The sequence below is a fragment of the Camelina sativa genome, chromosome 16 (assembly GCF_000633955.1).
Source record: "Camelina sativa cultivar DH55 chromosome 16, Cs, whole genome shotgun sequence".
NCBI classification, from domain to species: Eukaryota; Viridiplantae; Streptophyta; class Magnoliopsida; order Brassicales; family Brassicaceae; genus Camelina; species Camelina sativa.
Genome location: NC_025700.1, coordinates 1,298,881 through 1,319,897, shown reverse-complemented (window position 1 = coordinate 1,319,897; position 21,017 = coordinate 1,298,881). Strand labels below are relative to the sequence as shown.

Here is a 21,017-nt window from a genome sequence, read left to right as displayed (position 1 = left end):
TCTTTCTTTTACGCACTTAATTCTCAAAGAGGATACAAAGAAGAAAACCACAAGTCATATATGCTCTGACTATTACAAGGAATCAAAAGAGAGGCTTTTTCCCATTGATCATTCCCAACAAATGATCAAGAACTTGTCTTCCAGCATCACGAAGACCCGAATGCATAAACTCATTTGTTACCCAAAGTCGGATACCCGAAATCTGAGAAGCTGTTTCCGTCACTAGCTTGAAGTTTACATACATATCTTCATAGTATACCGCAGCAGCAACAGGCACCTACCAGAAAGAAAGAGACATGTGAAAACAGAGAACATTGTTTGATCCATAAGAAAAGAAAAACAGATGAAGATTCAGAATACAGACCTTGTTAGTTTTCAATCTAGCAACATCGTACAACGGAGGCCAATCCTCTTTCTTGGCCAAGAGATCAGCAGCCGCTTTGAATGGCTTCAAGGCATGAATCTCATCAAACATCCATGGAAATATCATCTATGTAATAAATACAAAATTCTAATTTAGCTAACCAACGTGAACCAATCATCCAAGCTATGAGTATATTTTTATAATTAGAAATACTTGAAACATGTACCTCTCCCGTGAAGAGTACAGGCTGACTTTCTTTGACTGCCTTCACCGCATCAAATTTGAACTCAGTTTTTTCCCGTAATCTATGAGCAGACCATCTTGATGAAGCACCCTGAAAAAGTTTCCAATTAAGAGAACATGACAACAACTAGAACCAAATGTATGAAATAGGAAAGACGTTGAGGTATTTGAAGAGACTATACCTCACAGTATATGGCCTCGTGAAGAAGAGCATATAGTGGATTTGTATCAAAAGAATGCCAATTCTCAAACTGCAGCAACGATAAAACATCTCAGACTATCAATTCCCTTTTTAACAGATACTCGAAAAACAACAACTTTTGAGGTTTTCTTACAGCATTTAAGAAGATCTGACTTATACGTTTTGGAGCTCCAGTAACTAAGATAGGATCCCATACTCTCTCCAACCTACGATCAATAAAGACGGTGAGATTTAACACAGAACACGTGAGGTGACTGATAAAACAAAATTAAGCAAAGCTAGACTCTTACATATAGTGAAGGCGCTCAAAACCAGTACTTGATCCTAAACCAGAAAGACCAAGAGTTTGAAGACCCTTAGGAGTGAGAATGCCTCCTGATGGAAGAGGTACCTAAAAAGAAAACGAAACATAGAAAAATAAAGAGCTAAACTAAACTGGTCAGAGGATTTGGCAAATGTTGTAATCCCTCACCCCACCCCCTTCAGAATCAGCCAAGTACTTTACGATTTCGCGTACAATCTCAATGTCCTCAGGGAACCTCTTGTAGTATTTTTCGTTTTGGCGAGCAACTTGTTCAAAACCGGCTTCATACACATCACCAGCGGTACATGATTTGCCAATTGGTGGGATTCCTCCAGTTATTAGCACTTGTTTTAGTCCTTCTGGCGCAAAGCTCAAATACGTAAGTGCACAGAAGCCACCAAAACTCTACAGAAAAAAAAAAAAAAAGATTAAACAAGAAATCAAATGACAAGAACTGAAGTAGAGTGACTAATAGACAATACCAAGACAAAAAAAAAAACTTACCTGACCCAAAATAGTCCAAGGATCGGCATTAGGAACAAGACGAACTCTAATAAACGCAGCATCTTTAACTATATTATCAGCTCGAAAGTGAACCAAATAATCAGCTAACTCCTTAGCTGATTTGACTTGAAGCATTGAGGAAGATGTTAAAGGGGTTGACAAGCCTGTTCCTCTCTGTAGGAATCCAAACTCAAATTAAAGCAACACAAAGACTAAGAAAAGTGTCCATAGAAACGCATTAAACTAATATATATACAAAGTATCATACTTGATCGAGTAAGATAACACGAAACTCTTCACAAGCTCTTTGAATCCATCCACCAGCTTCACTAGGCCTTGGTCCTTCAAATCCTGGACCACCTTGTAAATACAACAAATACGGCATTGCTTGCTCCTCTTTCCCCACTGCAAATTTTAAAATTCAAACTTCAATCAAAACTAGATTCATAATCGCATCATAGAAAAGAGTTCTTAAATCGAAAAGCCCCGATCTTTGAAGTTACCCGCAACGATTTCTCGAGCGAAGACTGTGATTTTGGGAGAATCAAGTGAATAATCAAGAGGGACTATGAATCGATGATCACGCAATCGGAGCTCCGGCACGGAAAACCACTTCCCTGTGACATGCTCCGACCTCGATTCCCCAGCTTCAGCCATGGAGGTGAACACACGATAAGATCTCCGGCGACGGTAGAGATTGATAACACCTGAAAGAGACGATTTTGATGGAGTAGAAGATAGAGAGAGTACGAAAGCAGTCAACTTTGGAATCGGAGTCACCAGCGCGTGAGTCATCAACATCGTTTTTTTTAATTCAAGTTTCCTTTTTTTTAAAGATTTATCCAAAAGAAATAAAAAAGTCTCTAAATTTTTAAAATTTAATTTTCATCAGACAGCAACAATGGCTTCATCGCTCGTCAGGAGTTGCTCGCGTGTTTCGAGGGTGGCGATAACCACCGTCCGGTTTATGAGCAACGTACCGGAAAACACGGTTTACGGAGGACCGAAACAGCAAAACCCGAATCAGAGAGTGATTTTGACGCAATTGAGGCAGAAACATCGGAAAGGTGAGCCGATAACCGTCGTCACCACATACGATTACCCTTCCGCCGTTCACGTCGATACAGCCGGAATCGATGTTTGTCTCGTTGGTGATTCAGCTGCCATGGTTGTCCATGGCTATGACACCACCCTTCCTATCTCCTTAGACGAGATGCTCGTTCACTGTCGCGCCGTCGCTCGTGGAGCCAAAAGGCCACTTCTTGTCGGCGATTTGCCCTTTGGTACTTATGAATCTAGCTCCAATCAGGTGTGTAATCATCGAAAGTTTGATGCTTTGTTTCAAATTAAGCATCTTGGAGGCTAAAATTTTTTCAGTTATAATCCCTTTGAAATCATTGATTTTGATTGATTGAATGGTGTTTAGGCGGTTGATAGTGCAGTTAGAGTGCTCAAGGAAGGAGGAATGGATGCTATTAAACTTGAAGGAGGATCACCTTCAAGGATTACTGCTGCAAAATCAATTGTGGAAGCAGGGATTGCGGTTATGGGACATGTTGGGTTGACTCCTCAAGCTATAAGTGTTCTTGGTGGTTTCAGGCCACAGGGCAAAAACATAGCTAGTGCTGTTAAGGTCTGAAACTAAAGGTTCATGCGTGTGTATGTCATCTTTAATAAGGTTAGTTTTTTAAGGTGTGATGAAAGATCGATTTATTCTTCTTTTGTGTGATTAGGTTGTTGAAACTGCCATGGCTTTACAAGAAGCTGGATGTTTTTCGGTTGTTTTGGAATGTGTTCCGCTCCTGCTTTTACGATTTATTATCTAACTGTTTCCGCTGTGTTGCATCCCTATTCCCTACACTCTTTTCAATTCAGGTTACTCCAAAGTTTTGCAAGCAGTACGCTCAAGTAGGAGAAGTGATCAACAAAGCGCTCTTGGAGTATAAGGAAGAAGTCTCTGAACACTTGTTTCCAGGTCCTTCTCACAGCCCTTACAAGATCTCCTCAAACGACCTTGATGGATTCTTAAGCGAGTTACAGAAGCTGGGCTTAGATGCAGCAGCATCAGCTGAGAAGATGGAGCATTCGGATTCACCATCTTCTCAGTGACAGCTATAGCAATTCTCTAAGATCTTCATGTTGAGTAGTACGTAGTTATGGTTGAAGAAATAAAAATCCTTATATAGGATAGCTTTTTGCGGTTAAAATTGGTGTAATCCGTAGGAGTTAGCTATTTCAGAGTTCAGGGTGGTGGCTGATTAATAAAACAAAGGGGATAGTTGTTTGAGAAAAATAAAGATTTGTCCTCATTCTGTAATAAAGTAATGAGTCTGATATAAAAACTTACGTTCAGTTTTATGAGAAAACTAAAAGATTCGTCCCCATTATGGAATACTAGCATACAAAACATAACAAGAAACAGCTATAAGTTCATAAGTTTTCTTGAGGATGAAGAAGGTACTACCACTATGATAAAACCTGAGAAGAAACATAAGAACACAAAAGTCATAGCAACTCATGTCACAGTACTTATGATAATGATGATGGTGATAGTGATGATGATGGTGATGGTGATGAGAGGATCAAGCAGTTCCGCGGATGACGTGGACTCTGATGGAATGAACCATTTTCTCTCGGTCATGAAGAAGCTCGCATTCAACAGTATCTTGGTGTTTCTTAAGCCTGTTCCTTCTGCAAATCCTGTTCCATCCTTTGAAACAAACCTTCTCAAGTGCCCATTTGCATCTAAGCCCTACCAAGGTCCCTTCACCATCAATGTACTTTACGGAATCACCAAATATAAGCTCATTTTCTCTCACAACACTGGCTGGAATAATCTGCACAAAACAAAACCACCACAACATGTAAGAACCCCAATGAAAGTAAAGAGAGAGACAGTAACTGAATCTTAAGTCTTTTACCAGTTCAGTATTCCTGTCCTTGAGGGTGGTTGGAAAGTGTGGATTAGTTAGCGCTTTAATGTCTACGTTCCCTTCAAAAACTGAAACAAAACAAGCTTAACAATACTAGCTTTTGTGGATTAACGATGTTTAAATACTTTGAAAAAAAGACTATCACACCTGCAGCAGCATCAGATTCAGTCTCTTCCTCCTCAAGTGGATAAAGACTCTGGCTGATTTCTTCATCTTCACCTAAGCTAATGTCATAGTCAACATCCGTTGGAGGTTCTTCTTCGTCTTCTTCAGAATCAGAACTAGAACCAGAAAGCTCTAGTGTCTCCGTTTCAGCTCTGGTCTCTTTACAACCCAAACGACCGAACACACTAACTTCAAAGGTTCGGTTACCATCATACACGAATGTCAAGTACTCTCCGTCCACAAGTTCATGGTCCTGTGCAAACTTTGACCATCCAGCTGTAAAATACACACCGTCACGTATTTTCTTCATGCTCACTGTCCAATCTCTTCCTCCAGTGCCTTGGAGCTTTGCTGTGTTTGGCAATGGATCAGCAAGATGTTCCATGAAAGACAAAGGAATCGCCTGATGATCCAAACACATATATGTTAACTTGTTATAACTCAAATCAAACAGAAATCATGGTGTCTTAGTTTTAACAAGCGTATTATTAACACACATTAAACAGTTTTTTAACCTATGCTTTAGTTCACAGGAAACAAAGGAAAAAAAAATCCAAAATTTGTTACCACTCACAGCTCATTCTATTAATCCCGTTTACATTACAGTTAACAGATTCACCCCAACTGCAAATTAACTAAAATATTCAAAACCACAAAGCACAACTCTCTCATTCATACTTTAACTTTCCTAAAAGTTTGAGACTTTTGCTACTACGTTTATGGAAGACAGAAGAAAGAAGAAAAAGGAAGAGATAAGAGTTATTCTTACAAATGATTCAGAGGATGTATGAGAGACGTACACCTTGAAGAAACGAGGAAGCAAAACGTCATCATCATGTTCAGGCTCAGCCATGGAGATGTAAGAAGCTAGAGAGAAAGAGAGAGTCGAAATGGGTCTCTAAGCTAGTGAGAGAGGGATACAATACAAACGTCGATGATTCAGACAGAACTGAGATATTGTTTTTATAACCGAGAGAGAAAGGAGTCAAAGTTTGACCGTCAAACAAAACCTCTGAGTTTGAAAAAACAGAGTTGTACTCTAATTCACATATCTTTAATTTACAGTTTGGCCCCATAACTTCTAATAAATTATAGTCAAAAGGAAGCAGAAGCGGATTCCCAATTTGTGTCAAGTCTTCTGAAAAAATACATGAAAATAGGAAATGAGTGTAATAATGACTGAACACTAAGTTTGCGTGTCTGCATGAAAAAAACAGAGACTGTAATATTTGATGGTACTGCAAGGATGTGAGATTGCAGCCCACTCTATCCTCTGTTGGGTTCACAGATTATTTTAAGACTTATTTTTGGTAGATGTAGTAGGTCGAATACCTTATAAGCTTATATTAATTTCGTTCACTATGAATTTAATAAATTACTGTATTTTTGTGCCTTTTTGGGGGATGGGGGGCTTACATAAGAATTTAACATACAGAGAAATTCCTATGCTTATAAGACAAACTTAAAAAACCAGAGCTTCATTGTATGTATACCTATTGATTCCTTTCATGCAGCTCATCCTCATCATCCCTCGAGTTGATCATCTGCATTGATTTTGGAATACAATCTTTGGCAGTTTAGGAGATGAGGCAGAGACAAGCTTTGAACTTGCCTTAGTTTTTGCATTCGATGACTCTTGTATTGGAGACCTTACGGGTTGAGACTTTCCAGACTTCTTACTGGCCGATACAGATCCATGTCTGGCCTGTATCACAAAGAGAGAAAGAGAGAGAGACATCAATTACCATATTCAGGGTCAGCATAGAACTAGATCTGGTCCAATCTCAAGGAACAAACACTTCGAAACATTGGGAACCTACTCCATCAAAGAATCTGATAGTTGGTGATGGCACACGAAGACCTGATGGTTTCATGGAAGTTGGAGGAACCGAACCACCGCTGATAGCTGAAACTCGTTTCATGCCTTCTTTAGCATCAGCTTGGGCAACAGATACATCTTTAGAGTTCTTCAGAGGCTTCACAGTTTGTACTGAATTATCATTTGCAGGAGGGCCCTTGTCACCAGAGACCATTTCCTTGTTACCATTAGCAGAAGCTCGTGACTGACTCTGATTAACAGTCACTGATAGAACCAACAGATGGTACACTAGAGGAAAGCTTGGACTTGGTTGTCTTATTGGTTAGGTGGGGTGAGATTCTCGGTTGGCCCATAATACCTCTAGATGTAGATCGATTTACCAATGACTGGGAAGCTAATCTGGAGCATGACTCATTCTTCTTCTTTATTGGATCTTGAGAAGGCTTGTGAGAAGCGCTAGATGAAGCACTGGCACAGCTCTCTAGAGAAGAGCATGAAGAGGGCGTTTCATTCTTTGAAGCAACTGAAGAACGTAAAGAAGATTTAACGGGAACACCAGGTTTTGGCAAGACGGCTTTAGCACGTCGTGAAATGGGTATTCTGGGACCCAGAGGCTCCTTACCTGTTGTATTATTCAAGGTCATATAGTATCTTTCATAAACAAGTGTAAAGCACTTTAAGAACCAATATCTTTTCTGATTACATATCCACTATCTGTTTTGTTGCCTTCCCTAGCACTCTGATTTCTAAGACTGGCTTTGGGTTTAGTCTGAGAAATAATTAAATTAAAGGGAAAGTTAGCCGAGAAGGGAGTAAAAAGAGGAATCCACAAGGTGCAGTTGTTAGCAAATATACCTGTGTTCCTGATGAGGCAAGTACATCCCCCGTATCTAGAATTTCAGACAGTGGATGCAAAAAGTTGGTCAAATTGGAAAACAAAATGAAATATTTACTGCTACAAATGCGTGCGGTCTAGTGTAAACAGCATTCTTCCCATGCCACACAATTAAAACACAGTAGCGGGTCAGTCTACTTGATGTATGATGGAAAACTTACATCCAAGGATTATAGCTCATATTAGATATACTAGTACCCCGAGAAGCCATATAACACGAAAAATGCACAGGAACAGCTTCATTACTTTTAAAGATCCAAATGGTAAAGAAAAGCAAAAACACAAAACTAAGAAAGTAGATCCTTCTCCTTAATAGAGAGCCACTAATAGACTAAAAAGCTCAAGCTAGACCATAGAAATAGGTTAGATCAAAAGAGAGACATGCCAATGTGTGGTAAAGACATATAACCGCTTAGTCAGGCAAAGCCTGGTTCCACTCGCTCTACTTTAGATAAAGACTTACTTGGGCTAGTTGCTACTTCTGTTGGTCATCAATTTTAGCATCAGATGCTTTAAATACTAGACGCTCTTACATCTTCAAACAAAACAAACTCCTGACTGTTTTCCACAGTAGAGTCACTTCGAAATGTGGAGATAAAATCCAGATCTTTGTCATCCTTCAAACATTTCTCATCCTTATCCGTCTCTGAAACGTAAACACAATACAAAAAATTTACACCTTTTAAACTCAATCAAATCCAATGTCAGCTCGCTGCAATTGTAAAACTCGCCACATCAAACACTGAACCAAAGTTTGAAGATTTCTTTTTTTTTTAAAATTTTCCCGTCGATTTAGTAAAACACAACGAACAGTAAAGAGAAATCAAATAAACCCCACATTGAAACTTGTATCAATGCAAAAAAAAAAAAAAAAATCCTCACTTGGTAATCACTGACCCGCAAAATCCAAAATCAAAGGAGGAATTGTGAATTTTACCGGAAAAAATCGTAGTTTGGGTCGAGGGGGAACGAAGAGAAGAGAAGGCTATATCGTCTTTAGAAGCGACATCAATCAAACCAAGGCCATCGACCTGATGAAGAACAATACCTCACTTGAAGCTCCATAGGTGTAATAAAATAATGAGTGTGATATAAAAAAAACTCACGTTCAGTTTTATGAGAAAAATAAAGATTTGTCCTCATTACGTAAATATTTTTAAAGGTTTTATGGGCCTAATAAGTGTTAAAGCCCATTAATGGAAATGGCCCAAACTTCTTGTTCGTTGAGTTCATCCGTCGAACAGAGTTCGTCTTCGTCATCTCACTTATCCCGGTGGCCGTCATTTTCAAACCTTAACGATGAGTATCGTGCTATCAATTTCCCGGCGCCGGAACTCTTACGTTCTGCTCAACCATGTCAGATTCCTCCGCCGATTTTCTCATGATGTCGAACCACGGCCGGAAATCGAATCGGAGAGCCAGGAATCCGTAGTAGCCAAATTTTTGGAGAATCTGAAAAATCTCCCGCAGCATGATTGGGCGTCGAGCGAATCGCTAAGTTCACTTCTCCTATCTTCATCTTCTGTTTCTCCTATAGCATTCGCTCAAATCACGCGGCGGCTAAGATCGTACTCTGTAGCAATCTCGTTCTTCGAGTACCTCGATGCGAAATCTGAGTCTCTGACACGCCGTGATGCGTCTCTCTCCTTGACATTACAGTCGGTTATTGAATGCGCCGGTAGTGAACCTGACTCGCGGGATAAACTTCTTCAGCTTTACGAGATTGCGAAAGAGAAGAACATACCGCTTACTGTTGTTGCCGCTAAGCTTCTGATCCGATGGTTTGGGCGTGTGGGTATGGTGAATCAGTCGGTTATTGTATACGAAGGGCTCGATTCGGATATGAAAAACACGCCAGTTCGTAATGTTGTAATCGGTGTGTTGCTAAGAAATGGACTTGTGGATGATGCCTTCAAGGTGCTCGACGAAATGCTTCAGAGAGAATCAGTTTCTCCTCCTAATAGAAACACAGCGGATATTGTGTTTCACGAGGTTTGGAAAGGAAGGGTTTTGACTGAAGAAAAGCTCATTGGGTTGATTTCAAGATTTAGCTCTCATGGTGTCTCCCCAAACTCTGTTTGGTTGACTCGGTTTATTAATAGTCTGTGTAGAAATGGTCGCACCAATGCAGCTTTGGATATTTTGAGCGACCTGATGAAGAACAGTGCTCCACTTAAAGCTCCTCCCTTTAATGCGCTCTTGTCATGCTTAGGGAGGAATATGGACATTGGTAGAATGAATGCTTTAGTCTTGAAGATGGATGAGATTGGAATTAGGCCTGATGTTGTGACTTTAGGGGTGCTTATTAACACTTTGTGCAAATCAAGGAGGGTCGATGAAGCGCTCAAATTTTTTGAACAAATGTGTGGAAAGAGAACTGAAGATGGGAATGTGATTCAAGCTGATACGATTCATTTTAATACTCTCATTGACGGGCTCTGCAAGATGGGGAGGTTGAAAGAAGCAGAGGAGTTGTTGGTAAGGATGAAGGTGGAAGAGAGTTGTGCGCCCAATGCAGTTACTTACAATTGCTTGATCGATGGGTATTGCAGAGCTGGACAGCTTGAGACGGCTAAAGAAGTTGTTTCTCAGATGAAGGAGGACGGAATCAAACCGAATGTGGTTACTCTTAATACAATCGTTGGTGGAATGTGCAGGCACCATGGATTGAACATGGCGGTTCATTTCTTTATGGATATGGAAAAGGAAGGCGTGAAAGGGAATGTGATTACTTATATGACATTGATCCATGCTTGTTGCATCGTCAGTAACATAGAAAAGGCTATGCATTGGTTTGACAAAATGTTGGAAGCTGGTTGTTCTCCTGACGCAAAGATCTATTATGCTTTGATCTCTGGATTGTGCCAAGCTAGGCAGGATCATGACGCCATTAGAGTGGTGGAGAAAATGAAAGAGGGAGGGTTTTCTCTTGACTTATTGGCTTACAACATGCTTATTGGGTTGTTTTGTTATAAGAATAATGCAGAGAAAGTCTATGAGATGCTAACCGATATGGAAAAAGAAGGGATGAAACCTGATTCCATCACTTACAACACTCTCATTTCGTTTTTCGGCAGACACAAGGACTTCCAGAGTGTTCAGAAAATGATGGAGCAGATGAGAGAAGACGGGTTAGACCCGACTGTTGTAACGTATGGAGCGGTAATCGAAGCTTATTGTTCAGTCGGAGAACTAAACGAAGCAGTGAAGCTCTTCAAGGAAATGGGTTTGCAGTCAAAGGTCAATCCGAACACTGTGATATACAACATTCTCATAAACGCATTTTCTAAGCTGGGGAATTACGAACAAGCTCTTTCGCTGAAAGAGGAAATGAAGATGAAGATGGTGAGGCCTAATGTTGAAACTTACAATGCCTTGTTTAACTGTCTCAAAGAGAAGAGCCAAGCCGAGACATTGCTTAAGCTGATGGATGAGATGGTAGAACAGTCCTGTGAACCAAATCAGATCACCATGGAGATTCTAATGGAGCGTCTCTCAGGTTCTAATGAGTTAGTTAAGCTGAGGAAGTTTATGCAAGGTTACTCTGTTGCTACTCCGACTGAGAAAGCTTCACCTTTCGATGTCTTTGGCTTGGGATAGTGTTTTAGTAGATTCAGTAACCTATATATTAGTTAAATGATTTTAAATTTTGTCTTTGGTTCTGCCGTGCTATAACAATTACACAATCGTTATTTATGTTTGGTTTTATTTTTATACTATATTTATTAACCGAAAGTAATTTGTGAAAGTTGAAACAAATCCAGCATTCTACAACTCTCGATGCATTAGTTTAAATAATGAGCCCATTAACTTATGGGCCTCAGATATTCATGTATTTGATGAGCTCCATTAAGATTTGGACAGACACGTGTCTTCAGTTGACTAAACGCATCCTAAAGCAGAGAGAATTTGACTATGCGTTTTTTTTCGGACAATTGACGAGAGGAAGTCAAAGCTGCCCCATTTATATGTTCAACGAGTTGACTAGTTTTGTTATAATTATTTAACTGCTAAAACAACAATATTAATCTTAAGATATTTTGATAAATTGTTGACTAATCATTATAAACTCCCCTAAAGGTGGCCTAATAAGAGGCAAGAGCCTAGGGGTCACGACCGTAAGATCTTTCGCAGTTTCGCACCACTATAATCGTGTTTTATTCCAAGTTTCCCACTTACTGTACGTACAATTTATCATGTTTTGTGAGGAACAAAATAATAATACTTTTGAACCCAAAGAAATACTATTATGATAATATTTTAAAAAAATGTAAAATACAACTATTCTCCCAAGACTATTACACTACTTGACAACAAAAATCAATTCCAATATTCCATGGTCAGAGAGATATTTTTTAAACATTTGGCTTTTTTTTTCCTACGTTGAATTAACACTTTTATCTGCTAAAAATCTTATGTAACGTGGTGGATATGGAAATTAAGAACACAGATTCTCTTTCAACTCTTACTTATATCCTTTTACTTTCGTAAAGGTTTGATAGGAACTTTTGTTGTTAATATGAATAAATCAAAAGGAGTTATGCGTGCTTCTATCTCTATACTGAACACATGTATAAGGATATCCATATACATACATATATATATATATATTTTTTTTGTTTATATGAATAGTTTTGTAATACTGCAAATAATTCGAAGTTTGGAGTTTTTTTATTCGATTATCAACTAATTTGACAACTATATTTTTTTTAGTTGTCTTGCATGTTAGCGATAGCGCAGACTATAGCTAGCTAGTGTCTAAAATTAAAATCGATTCCCTAAACAAATTGTCTAAGTTTATGTTAATATGAAAACATCATCCACCTATAGCTTTCTTAGTTTGTTCTATCATCAATAAAAAAAAGTAGGAAAATTGTAGGAAATTTAACTTTTGGACGTATACAGTTTAGAAAATTTTTTAAAGATAAAGGAATCTGATGCTATACATATCTTCCAACTATCAAATTTCAAATAAATGGTATATTTGTTGAAACACATCCAATGGAAATCGATAAACGCTTTGTATCAATAATTTGAGCTAAGTAGCCAACTCAAATAGTACTATTTAAATTTTTTTGGAGTGAGTTTTTAACCAAGTTTGTTGACAGATTTTGTAATTTTTAATTATTCACATGCGTCGTCGATAGAAACGGACCAATAAAATCCAAGGCCCCATCCCCCATACGGATTAAGGAAAAAATAACATCAAAGTTTTTATTGTTTGTACAAAATAATTATGCATAAAAAAAGTTGATCGCAACTCTTGTTTTAAATGAATAATATTCTGAAAAACTTATGAATAATAGCATGTTTTGTGTGTTTTTCGTAAAATGGGAGTCTTTTGTAATAATAATAAATAATTCTTAAGTGGGATCCCATTGAAATGTTTCATGCCATATGAAATGGGGGCAAACTGAAATGTTTCATGTCAATGTGCTCAAATCTGGCTCTCGTCGTCGAAAAACGATTCTTACAACCGATTTGACAAAGAGACGCATTACATATATATTCACATGTATTTGCTTAAACTTACTACTTTGGAAGCTGAACCACTATAGGTTTAGTTTAATTCCGATCATTGGTCGTTTGTATTTGTTAGTCGTACGTCACAATTTAAGGCCAAAGTATATATCTATCACATGCATTTACGAAGTAAGAGGAATCATAATTTATTAGTAAAAACTAAAATAAGGGATATATGAAAGAGTTGGCGTAACAATTAACATCAATATGAAAAATTTTATCAACACTAACCAAGATTCTATAGGGGACAGCTAATATCACACTACAGTCCTTCTATACAAAAGGCATTTCGTTACACGTGCGTGTACGTATTCTTTTTCCCTACAAATACACACTAATAATAAGAAAACGAGTAATCACTCAACTCAAATACAACGTGTCCATCTAGTTTTAGACTTTTTCATCTCCGACCAATTCAATTTAAGGCAAATTTGATTTGGAGAGAAGTTTTACTATAAATGGCTAAATGTCATACATCTAAAAAGCCGTCCACAAAGATCTTTGATTTCCAATTCCTTAGTGGACTGCTGTCACGTGTCCAATACCTTCAAATTTGGTTTCACATGTTAATTTGTAATTATGAGTTACTATATAAACATAATGAATGACCTTGAAGAAGTATTTGGAGCTTAACAACCAACCCATTGCTGAAGTATTCTAATCATTTTTCTTCCTCTTAAACTAGTTTAGAATGGAGGAAAACCAAATCTTGAAATTTTTAATCGCACGAGATTAGACAATGGGTCACGTTGCGGTCGACACGCATTTTAAAGCTTAAATATATATGATTTTGTTATGAATATAGAGTTTAGGGATAAAGCTCCTGTTATTCTTATTAATCAAACTCGAGGTTTATATGTATATATATAGTACAATACAAGGCCAAAGCAAAGACCGATGTAAGACTAGGGCATTGCCGAGAAGGCCATCGGCCGATGGGCCGATAGTACATGGGCCGAAAGGCCAAGGACATAAGGATAGTATATGGGCCGGTCCGTACGTAGTCCACTAAGCGTTTTACAACACTCCCCCTTGGACGAGACGACCGTGCCTATGTTGGATGGGATCGATGCAATGTGCTTAGGGGATGCTGCCTCATTAAAACCTTATCAGGAAAACCCAATGGGATAAAACCTTGGTGAAGGAAAAAGAGTACAGCACACATTGCTCCCCCTGTTCCAAACATCACTCCAAGTCCCTAAGCCTCCGCATTCCAATCTGATGCGCGAGCTTCCTGAACGTTGTAGTCGGTAGCGATTTGGTGAAGAGGTCGGCGGAATTGTCACATGACTGTACTTGCACCACTTGAACTTCTCCGGCCTTTTGTAGTTCATGTGTGAAGAAGAATTTCGGCAGTATGTGCTTCGTCCGATCTCCCTTGATGTAACCTTCCTTGAGTTGTGCAATGCAAGCTGTATTGTCCTCATAGATTACGGTTGCTTCCTTGCTGTCCTCCAATCCGCTATCGGTCCGAATGTGCTGTGTCATGGACCGCAACCAAACACACTCACGGCTGGCTTCATGTATGGCTAGAATCTCCGCGTGATTTGACGATGTGGCCACAAGAGTTTGTTTCATGGAACGCCAAGAGATTGCCGTACCACCGTGCGTAAACACATAACCTGTTTGTGACTTACCATTGTGTGGATCGGATAGATAACCTGCATCAGCAAAACCAACTAAACCATCTTTGTTATGGTTAGTATAAAATAAACCAAAATCAACCGTCCCTTGCAGGTAACGTAGGACGTGTTTAACACCGTTCCAGTGCCTTATAGTCGGACAAGAACTATATCTTGCTAGGAGGTTCACGGCAAAGCATATGTCTGGTCTAGTGTGACTAGCCAAGAACATTAACGCTCCTATAGCACTGAGGTAAGGCATTTCAGGTCCAAGAACTTCTTCATTGGCCTTCTTTGGACCAAATGGATCTTTATCCAAGTCTAAGCTTCTAACAACCATTGGGCTAGTCAATGGGTGAGCTTGGTCCATTTTAAACCTCTTGAGTACTTTTTCAGTATATGCCTTTTGATGCACAAGGATTCCATTATTACTGTACTCAAGTTGCAATCCCAAACAGAATCTTGTCTTGCCTAGGTCTTTCATCTCAAATTCCTTCTTGAGGTATTCTACTGTTTGGGCGATTTCCCCAGAGGTACCAAGGATGTTTAAATCATCCACATAGACTGCTATTATCACAAATCCTTTGTTTGCAAACTTCTTTATAAATATACATGGACTGATTGGGTCGTTCTTGTAGCCTTTCTTTGCCAAATAATCACTTAAGCGATTATACCACATTCGACCACTCTGTTTCAGTCCATAAAGCGATTTGTCTAGCCTTATGCAGTACTGTTCTCGAGAACCATTCTTTGCTTTAAGTTCAATACCCTCTGGTAATCTCATATAAATTTCATTATCCAGTGGACCGTATAAGTACGCAGTTACAACATCCATTAACCGCAAATCAAGTTTTTCTTTGATGGCCAAACTTATTAGGTACTGAAATGTTCTTGCATCCATCACAGGGGAGTATGTCTCCTCATAATCTATGCCAGGTCTTTGAGAGAATCCTTGTGCTACAAGCCGTGCTTTGTATCTCAAGATTTCATTCTTCTCATTTTTTTTCTTACAAAGACCCACTTATGTCCAACTGGTTTAATTTCAGGTGTTATCCTTAAGATCGGACCAAACACACTTCTCTTCTTTAAAGAGTTTAACTCCACATCAATAGCTTCTTTCCATTTAAGCCAATCTTTGCTTTGAGTGCACTCTAATATGGATGTGGGTTCTAGATCCTCATTTATGTCAAGTGCTACCTTGTATGCAAATATATCATCGATGTCGACATCTTTACGGTTCCATTTAATCCCAGACATTATATAATTGATTGATATTTCATTATTATCAACACCTATAGGACCTTGAAGTTCAGCGTCCTGAACTCCATTCGGCTCCTTAGGATTTGTCGCGGCAATGTCTGCATTTTCTATAATTCCCTGAACCTCGGTCTGTTTTGCACCTTTAGACTTCCGAGGGTTCTTATCTTTGGAACCTAATGGTCTACCTCGTTTCAAACGGGCTTTAGACTCTGTAGCAACTTGATTATTGTGTTCCTTCTGAACATCAATACGTACTGGTGCATTGCAAGCTGGTATTTACGATTTTGTTACTCTATTTGGGTTAGCAAAGGAATCTGGCAATTGATTAGCTAGCTTTTGCAAATGTATAATCTTTTGAACCTCTGCATCACATGCTAGAGTTCGAGGATCTTGCCAATTTAAGGATGTTTGATTCCAAGTAAGTTCTTTGACCAGCTTGCTAGTCTCACCACCCATTTCAGGGAATTCAGACTCAACGAATTGACAGTCCGCGTACCTGGCCTTAAATAAATCTCATGTGGTTGGCTCAAGGTACTTTATGATGGTGGGAGACTCATATCCAACGTATATTCCCATCCTCCTTTGAGGTCCCATCTTAGTCCTCTGTGGTGGAGCAATCGGTACATAAACGGCACAACCGAATATCTTTAGATGGGACAAGTTTGGCTCATGACCCGTTAATAGTTGGGATGGTGAATATTTGTGTTCACTAGATGGCCTGATGCGTATGAGTTCTGCTGCATGTAATACTGCGTGTCCCCAAGCCGACACAGGAAGCTTCGATCTCATTAACAATGGTCGAGCTATTAATTGTATTCGTTTAATGAAGGATTCAGCTAATCCGTTTTGTGTATGGACATGTGCCACGGGATGTTCCACACTCACCCCCATGGACATACAGAAATCATTAAACGCTTGGGATGTGAATTCACCAGCATTATCTAGACGTATAGTCTTAAGTGGAAAATCTGGAAAATGTGCTCTTAGCCTTATAATTTGAGCTAACATTCTAGCAAATGCTAGGTTTCTTGTGGATAACAAGCAAACGTGTGACCATCTGGTTGATGCATCTATCATCACCATAAAATATCGAAATGTCCCACAAGATGGGTGTATTGGTCCACATATATCACCTTGTATCCTTTCCAGAAAATTTAAAGTCTCTTTATGGACTTTGGCTGGTGAAGGCCGTATTATAAGTTTTCCTTGTGCACATGCTACACACGTGAGATGTTTAGGGATAACTTTCCTTTCTATAAGGTTGTGCCCATTCGAACTCTTAATCAGTTTACGCATCATGTTCGAACCCGGATGGCCTAGCCGGTCATGCCATAGAGTGAACTGTTCGTTGAATATTCTGTGCTTTGCCATGTTAGCTTCTATCATGTTAATCCTAGCATGGTATAGACCAGTGGCTAGTGCAGGTATAGTCTCTAGGACCTTCTTTTGTCCATTTACATTTTCTGTAATGTATAGGAACTCTTTAGTTCCTTCACCCTTGGTTTCAACATGATAACCATTTTGTCTTATATCTTTAAAGCTCAATAAGTTTCTCTTAGAGCTGGGTGAGTACAGGGCATCACTTAGTTCAATGTGTGTGCCATTAGGCAACAAAATGTGAGCCTGGCCGTAGCCATCTATTAAATTTGCTATACCCGCAATTGTACTAACATTGGCATTTTTCCATGGTGAGGTTGATAAAATATCTTTTATCTTTTAATATGGTGTGGCTGGATCCACTGTCCACCACTAGCTCACTCATATCCTCAGCCATTTCTATATAAAACAACATTTTGTGTTGTAATGTAATAAGGCAATAAAATAAAATTCTTAAATTTAAACCAAATCAATCATCCAATACATAAAATAAATAAAAGCATAGAATTAAACCAAAAATAAAACCAAAAATTTATTCATCATCTTTGAAACAATCGGAAGTCTCTAGCAGGTCATCATTCTCATGATCGAAGTCTCCTTCATCATCGAGATGCACAAGGTTAGCTTCTGGATTTTTCTTCAAGATTTCTTGGTATGCATCAATAAGGTGTTTGGGAGTCCTGCAGTTCTTTGCCCAGTGGTTTGACATACCACATCGGTGACAAACCGATTTTGCCTTGGTTTGTGGCTTAAACGGCCCGCGGCCCTTATTACCACGTCCGCGGCCGGCTTGGCCTCCACGACCGCTACGTCCTCTGCCACCACGGCCACGACCGTAGTGTCTTTCTCTGTGGACGTAGTTGGTCTCTCTAGGCTCTCTAAGCTCGTTAGGCACTGCAGCACTATCCTGTCCCAAATCAACTTTGTGTGCTTCCGATAATGGGGCTGTACCGGGAGGTCTCATGGCACTATTCATCAGCAACAGTTCGTTATTCTGCTCAGCTAGCAGTAAACACTCATTTAGTTCCCCATAGTCCGCAAACTTCGTTTGTCGGTACTGTTGCTGGAGGACGATATTGTTAGGACTAAAGGTAGACAATGTCTTATCCAATAGCTCCTTTTCCGTCACTACCGTACCGCACAGCCTAAGAACCGAGACAATCCTAAAAAGCTCGGAGTTATACTCATCCACGGATTTGTAATCCTGGATCCTTAGGTGTTTCCAATCGTACTCGGCCTTTGGAAGGAGCACCGTCTTTTGGTGCCCGTAACGGCGTTTAAGCTGTGTCCAAAGGGCGAGAGGATCTTCTATGAATAGGTACTGGTTTTTGAGACTCTCAGCAATGTGGTGATGCATGTGCTGGATACACTTATTCTTTTGCTTGTCCGTGCATGTGGAATTCTCTTCAATGCATTCGAACAAGTCTTTTGACTTCAAGTTGATCTTGGTGTTCATTGCCCATAGCAAGTAGTTATCACCAGAAGCATTCAGTATTGGATAGTCTAGGCTCTTAAGGCTTGCCATCTGCATAAACAGAAGTAGACATCCGAATGTTAGCATGCGATATTTAAGATCGAACCATGCACTTGATTAATAGGACATGCGGTATTTGAGACCGTACCATGCCTTGGGCCATGCGGTATTTGAGACCGAAACATGCTTGCCACTTTATGGTTTTATGGTTTAAATTCATGCATGCAAAGCAACAAAAACAAATATGCTAATGCATGCAACAATTCTAGATAGGATTTCCTTTTTCTCTTAAGATTTTCGATAACCACTAAATTAAATTTAGAAGTTTATCTTAATTATATTTTAATTCCAATTTCATTGTTTTAGCTTTATAGAAATTTAACATAACTTTTAATAACAAACAAAATTTAATCCTAGAACACAAGATTAAATTATGCAGCCGATTATACAATCCTAAGCAAATTCGATTATGATCATGATGCATGAACAATCCAAGTTATTAAATTTCCTAGAACAGCTTTGAACAAATTCTATCTTATGATTTAACAAAACAATTCTAGGTTCTTATGCAACATAACAAATCAAGCAATTTCAAATAATCAAATCCGATTTTAAACTTGATAGAGTTATGGTGCAATTCTCAATCAATCTAACAATCCTAACAACTGATTTTAAGTTTTAGGTTTTAAGGAAATTAAAGCTTTGTTAGATCGTGTACTTGGATGTTTTAGGGTTCATTAGTTTTAAGGTTCAAATTCGATTATAGGGTTTTAAGAGGGTTTCGAATTCTGTTTACCTTAACACCAATAGGTTCTGACCGGTATTGATCTGGGAGCTAAAGACCTCAGATATCTCACGAACCTCGAACAGCTTCCACGAACCACGAACTGCTTCCCACGAACAGCTCCTTGTACCGCACGTACTTGAAACTCACCCCCGATCCGCGTACCACGAACCTCGATCAAGTTTGTATGTAACTTGATCACGAGCTAAGGATGCTCGTGAATCGACAAAATAACTTCGAGATAATAGAGGTAGATCTCGGAGGAGAAGAAGAAGAAGAACGGTTTAGGGTTTTGGAAGAGAAGGATGAAAGCGGCAGCTGCCTTAGGGTTTTTGGGTTTTAGGTGGTAGGAGTCTATCGTGCTGATAACGTGTTATGAATATAGAGTTTAGGGATAAAGCTCTTGTTATTCTTATTGATCAAACTCGAGGTTTACATGTATATATATAGTACAATACAAGGCCAAAGAAAAGACCGACGTAAGACTAGGGCATTGCCGAGAAGACCATCGGCCGATGGACCGATAGTACATGGGCCGAAAGGCCAAGGATATAAAAACAGTATATGGACCGGTCCGTACGTAGTCCACTAAGCGTTTTACAACAGATTTGAGCAAGTATAACATAGTTTTAAAATATTAGTTAACTAACGCTTCTTGAATACGAAACGACTGTAACATCTTAATGTTCAAATGTAAGTTTACAAGAAACTATGTATAATGTATTGAAAGTACTTTATTCTAAAAATTATTCGGATATTATGTCGAGCCTAAAATTTAAAGTTCTTTTTTATTTTTCTGAAAATGTAAAACACCCCCCCCCCCCCCCCCCNACATTTCTCCCCGAATCTATATCAACGTGGGTCTAATAATAGAGTTCGTAAGACTTGAACTTGTTTATTTTGTTACTACGTTGAATCTTTAAAGCACTCTCGACTTTTAATTTGTTCATTCTCTTTTTTCTGTAAACCTCTTGGTTAATTGATCTAATTGTTTAATTAAAATCAATGGAACACAAAAGTCTTTTTAATGTTATTAGTTAGTACCGTGATACCAAGTCTTCTGTATATTCTAACATAATTAATAAATAATAGTCTGGTGTACTCGAAAACATTATTAATAACAAATAAGTACAAGCATACTTTGCATTACAATCTTTAGCGTTTTTCATAGGATCGTAATGCATGGGTATAGGTTTGTAACGTTTGTTGTCCTATATAATGACTAAAAGAAACCTACAAAATGCTACTCGTGCACAAAATGATTTATCATCCCTACATAGGAACTAGATTCATCAGTTATATGTTTGCACAAAAAAAAAGATTCATCAGTTAAAAAGGATCCATCAGTTATAGAAATTATTTGTTTGTTCATTTATTGATTATAATAGCATTAATAACACTTTTTTTTGTTATATAAAATAGTTCCTTTTCAAGAAAAACATGTTATTGGCATAGAGTAAAAAACAATAACAAAGACTAAAACAAAACATTTTGGCTCTAGGTTTGACTTTATGTAAGCACATTTTGTCCCCACAAAAAAAAAACACC

General features: G+C 38.7%; 3 protein-coding genes and 1 pseudogene across 4 annotated transcripts; 2 read left to right on the top strand and 2 right to left on the bottom strand.

Annotated features, from left to right (window-relative positions):
- On the bottom strand, window positions 7-2,449 carry LOC104749199 (proline iminopeptidase-like). Its single transcript, XM_019238470.1, has 10 exons — window positions 2,121-2,449; window positions 1,886-2,022; window positions 1,618-1,791; window positions 1,282-1,518; window positions 1,100-1,200; window positions 943-1,015; window positions 790-858; window positions 591-698; window positions 365-490; window positions 7-277 (listed from the first exon to the last, which is right to left on the bottom strand). The coding sequence occupies exons 1-10, from the start codon at window positions 2,416-2,418 to the stop codon at window positions 83-85; spliced, it is 1,518 nt and encodes a 505-aa protein (XP_019094015.1). The 5' UTR covers window positions 2,419-2,449; the 3' UTR covers window positions 7-82.
- LOC104749198 lies at window positions 2,484-3,975 on the top strand (annotated as a pseudogene).
- Window positions 3,992-8,524, bottom strand: LOC104749196 (B3 domain-containing protein REM20-like). 2 transcript variants are annotated; one of them, XM_019238472.1, is made up of 10 exons: window positions 8,367-8,524; window positions 7,893-8,075; window positions 7,390-7,424; window positions 7,238-7,303; window positions 6,536-7,156; window positions 6,209-6,420; window positions 5,485-5,853; window positions 4,698-5,118; window positions 4,539-4,618; window positions 3,992-4,454 (listed from the first exon to the last, which is right to left on the bottom strand). In XM_019238472.1, the coding sequence occupies exons 7-10, from the start codon at window positions 5,566-5,568 to the stop codon at window positions 4,200-4,202; spliced, it is 840 nt and encodes a 279-aa protein (XP_019094017.1). In that variant the 5' UTR covers window positions 5,569-5,853; window positions 6,209-6,420; window positions 6,536-7,156; window positions 7,238-7,303; window positions 7,390-7,424; window positions 7,893-8,075; window positions 8,367-8,524; the 3' UTR covers window positions 3,992-4,199. The 2 variants fall into 2 exon arrangements, with proteins under 2 accessions (XP_019094017.1, XP_019094016.1); XM_019238471.1 differs by having other exon boundaries at window positions 6,536-7,303.
- Window positions 8,677-11,141, top strand: LOC104749194 (pentatricopeptide repeat-containing protein At5g28460-like). The gene has a single exon (XM_019237432.1). The coding sequence runs from the start codon at window positions 8,729-8,731 to the stop codon at window positions 11,027-11,029; it is 2,301 nt and encodes a 766-aa protein (XP_019092977.1). The 5' UTR covers window positions 8,677-8,728; the 3' UTR covers window positions 11,030-11,141.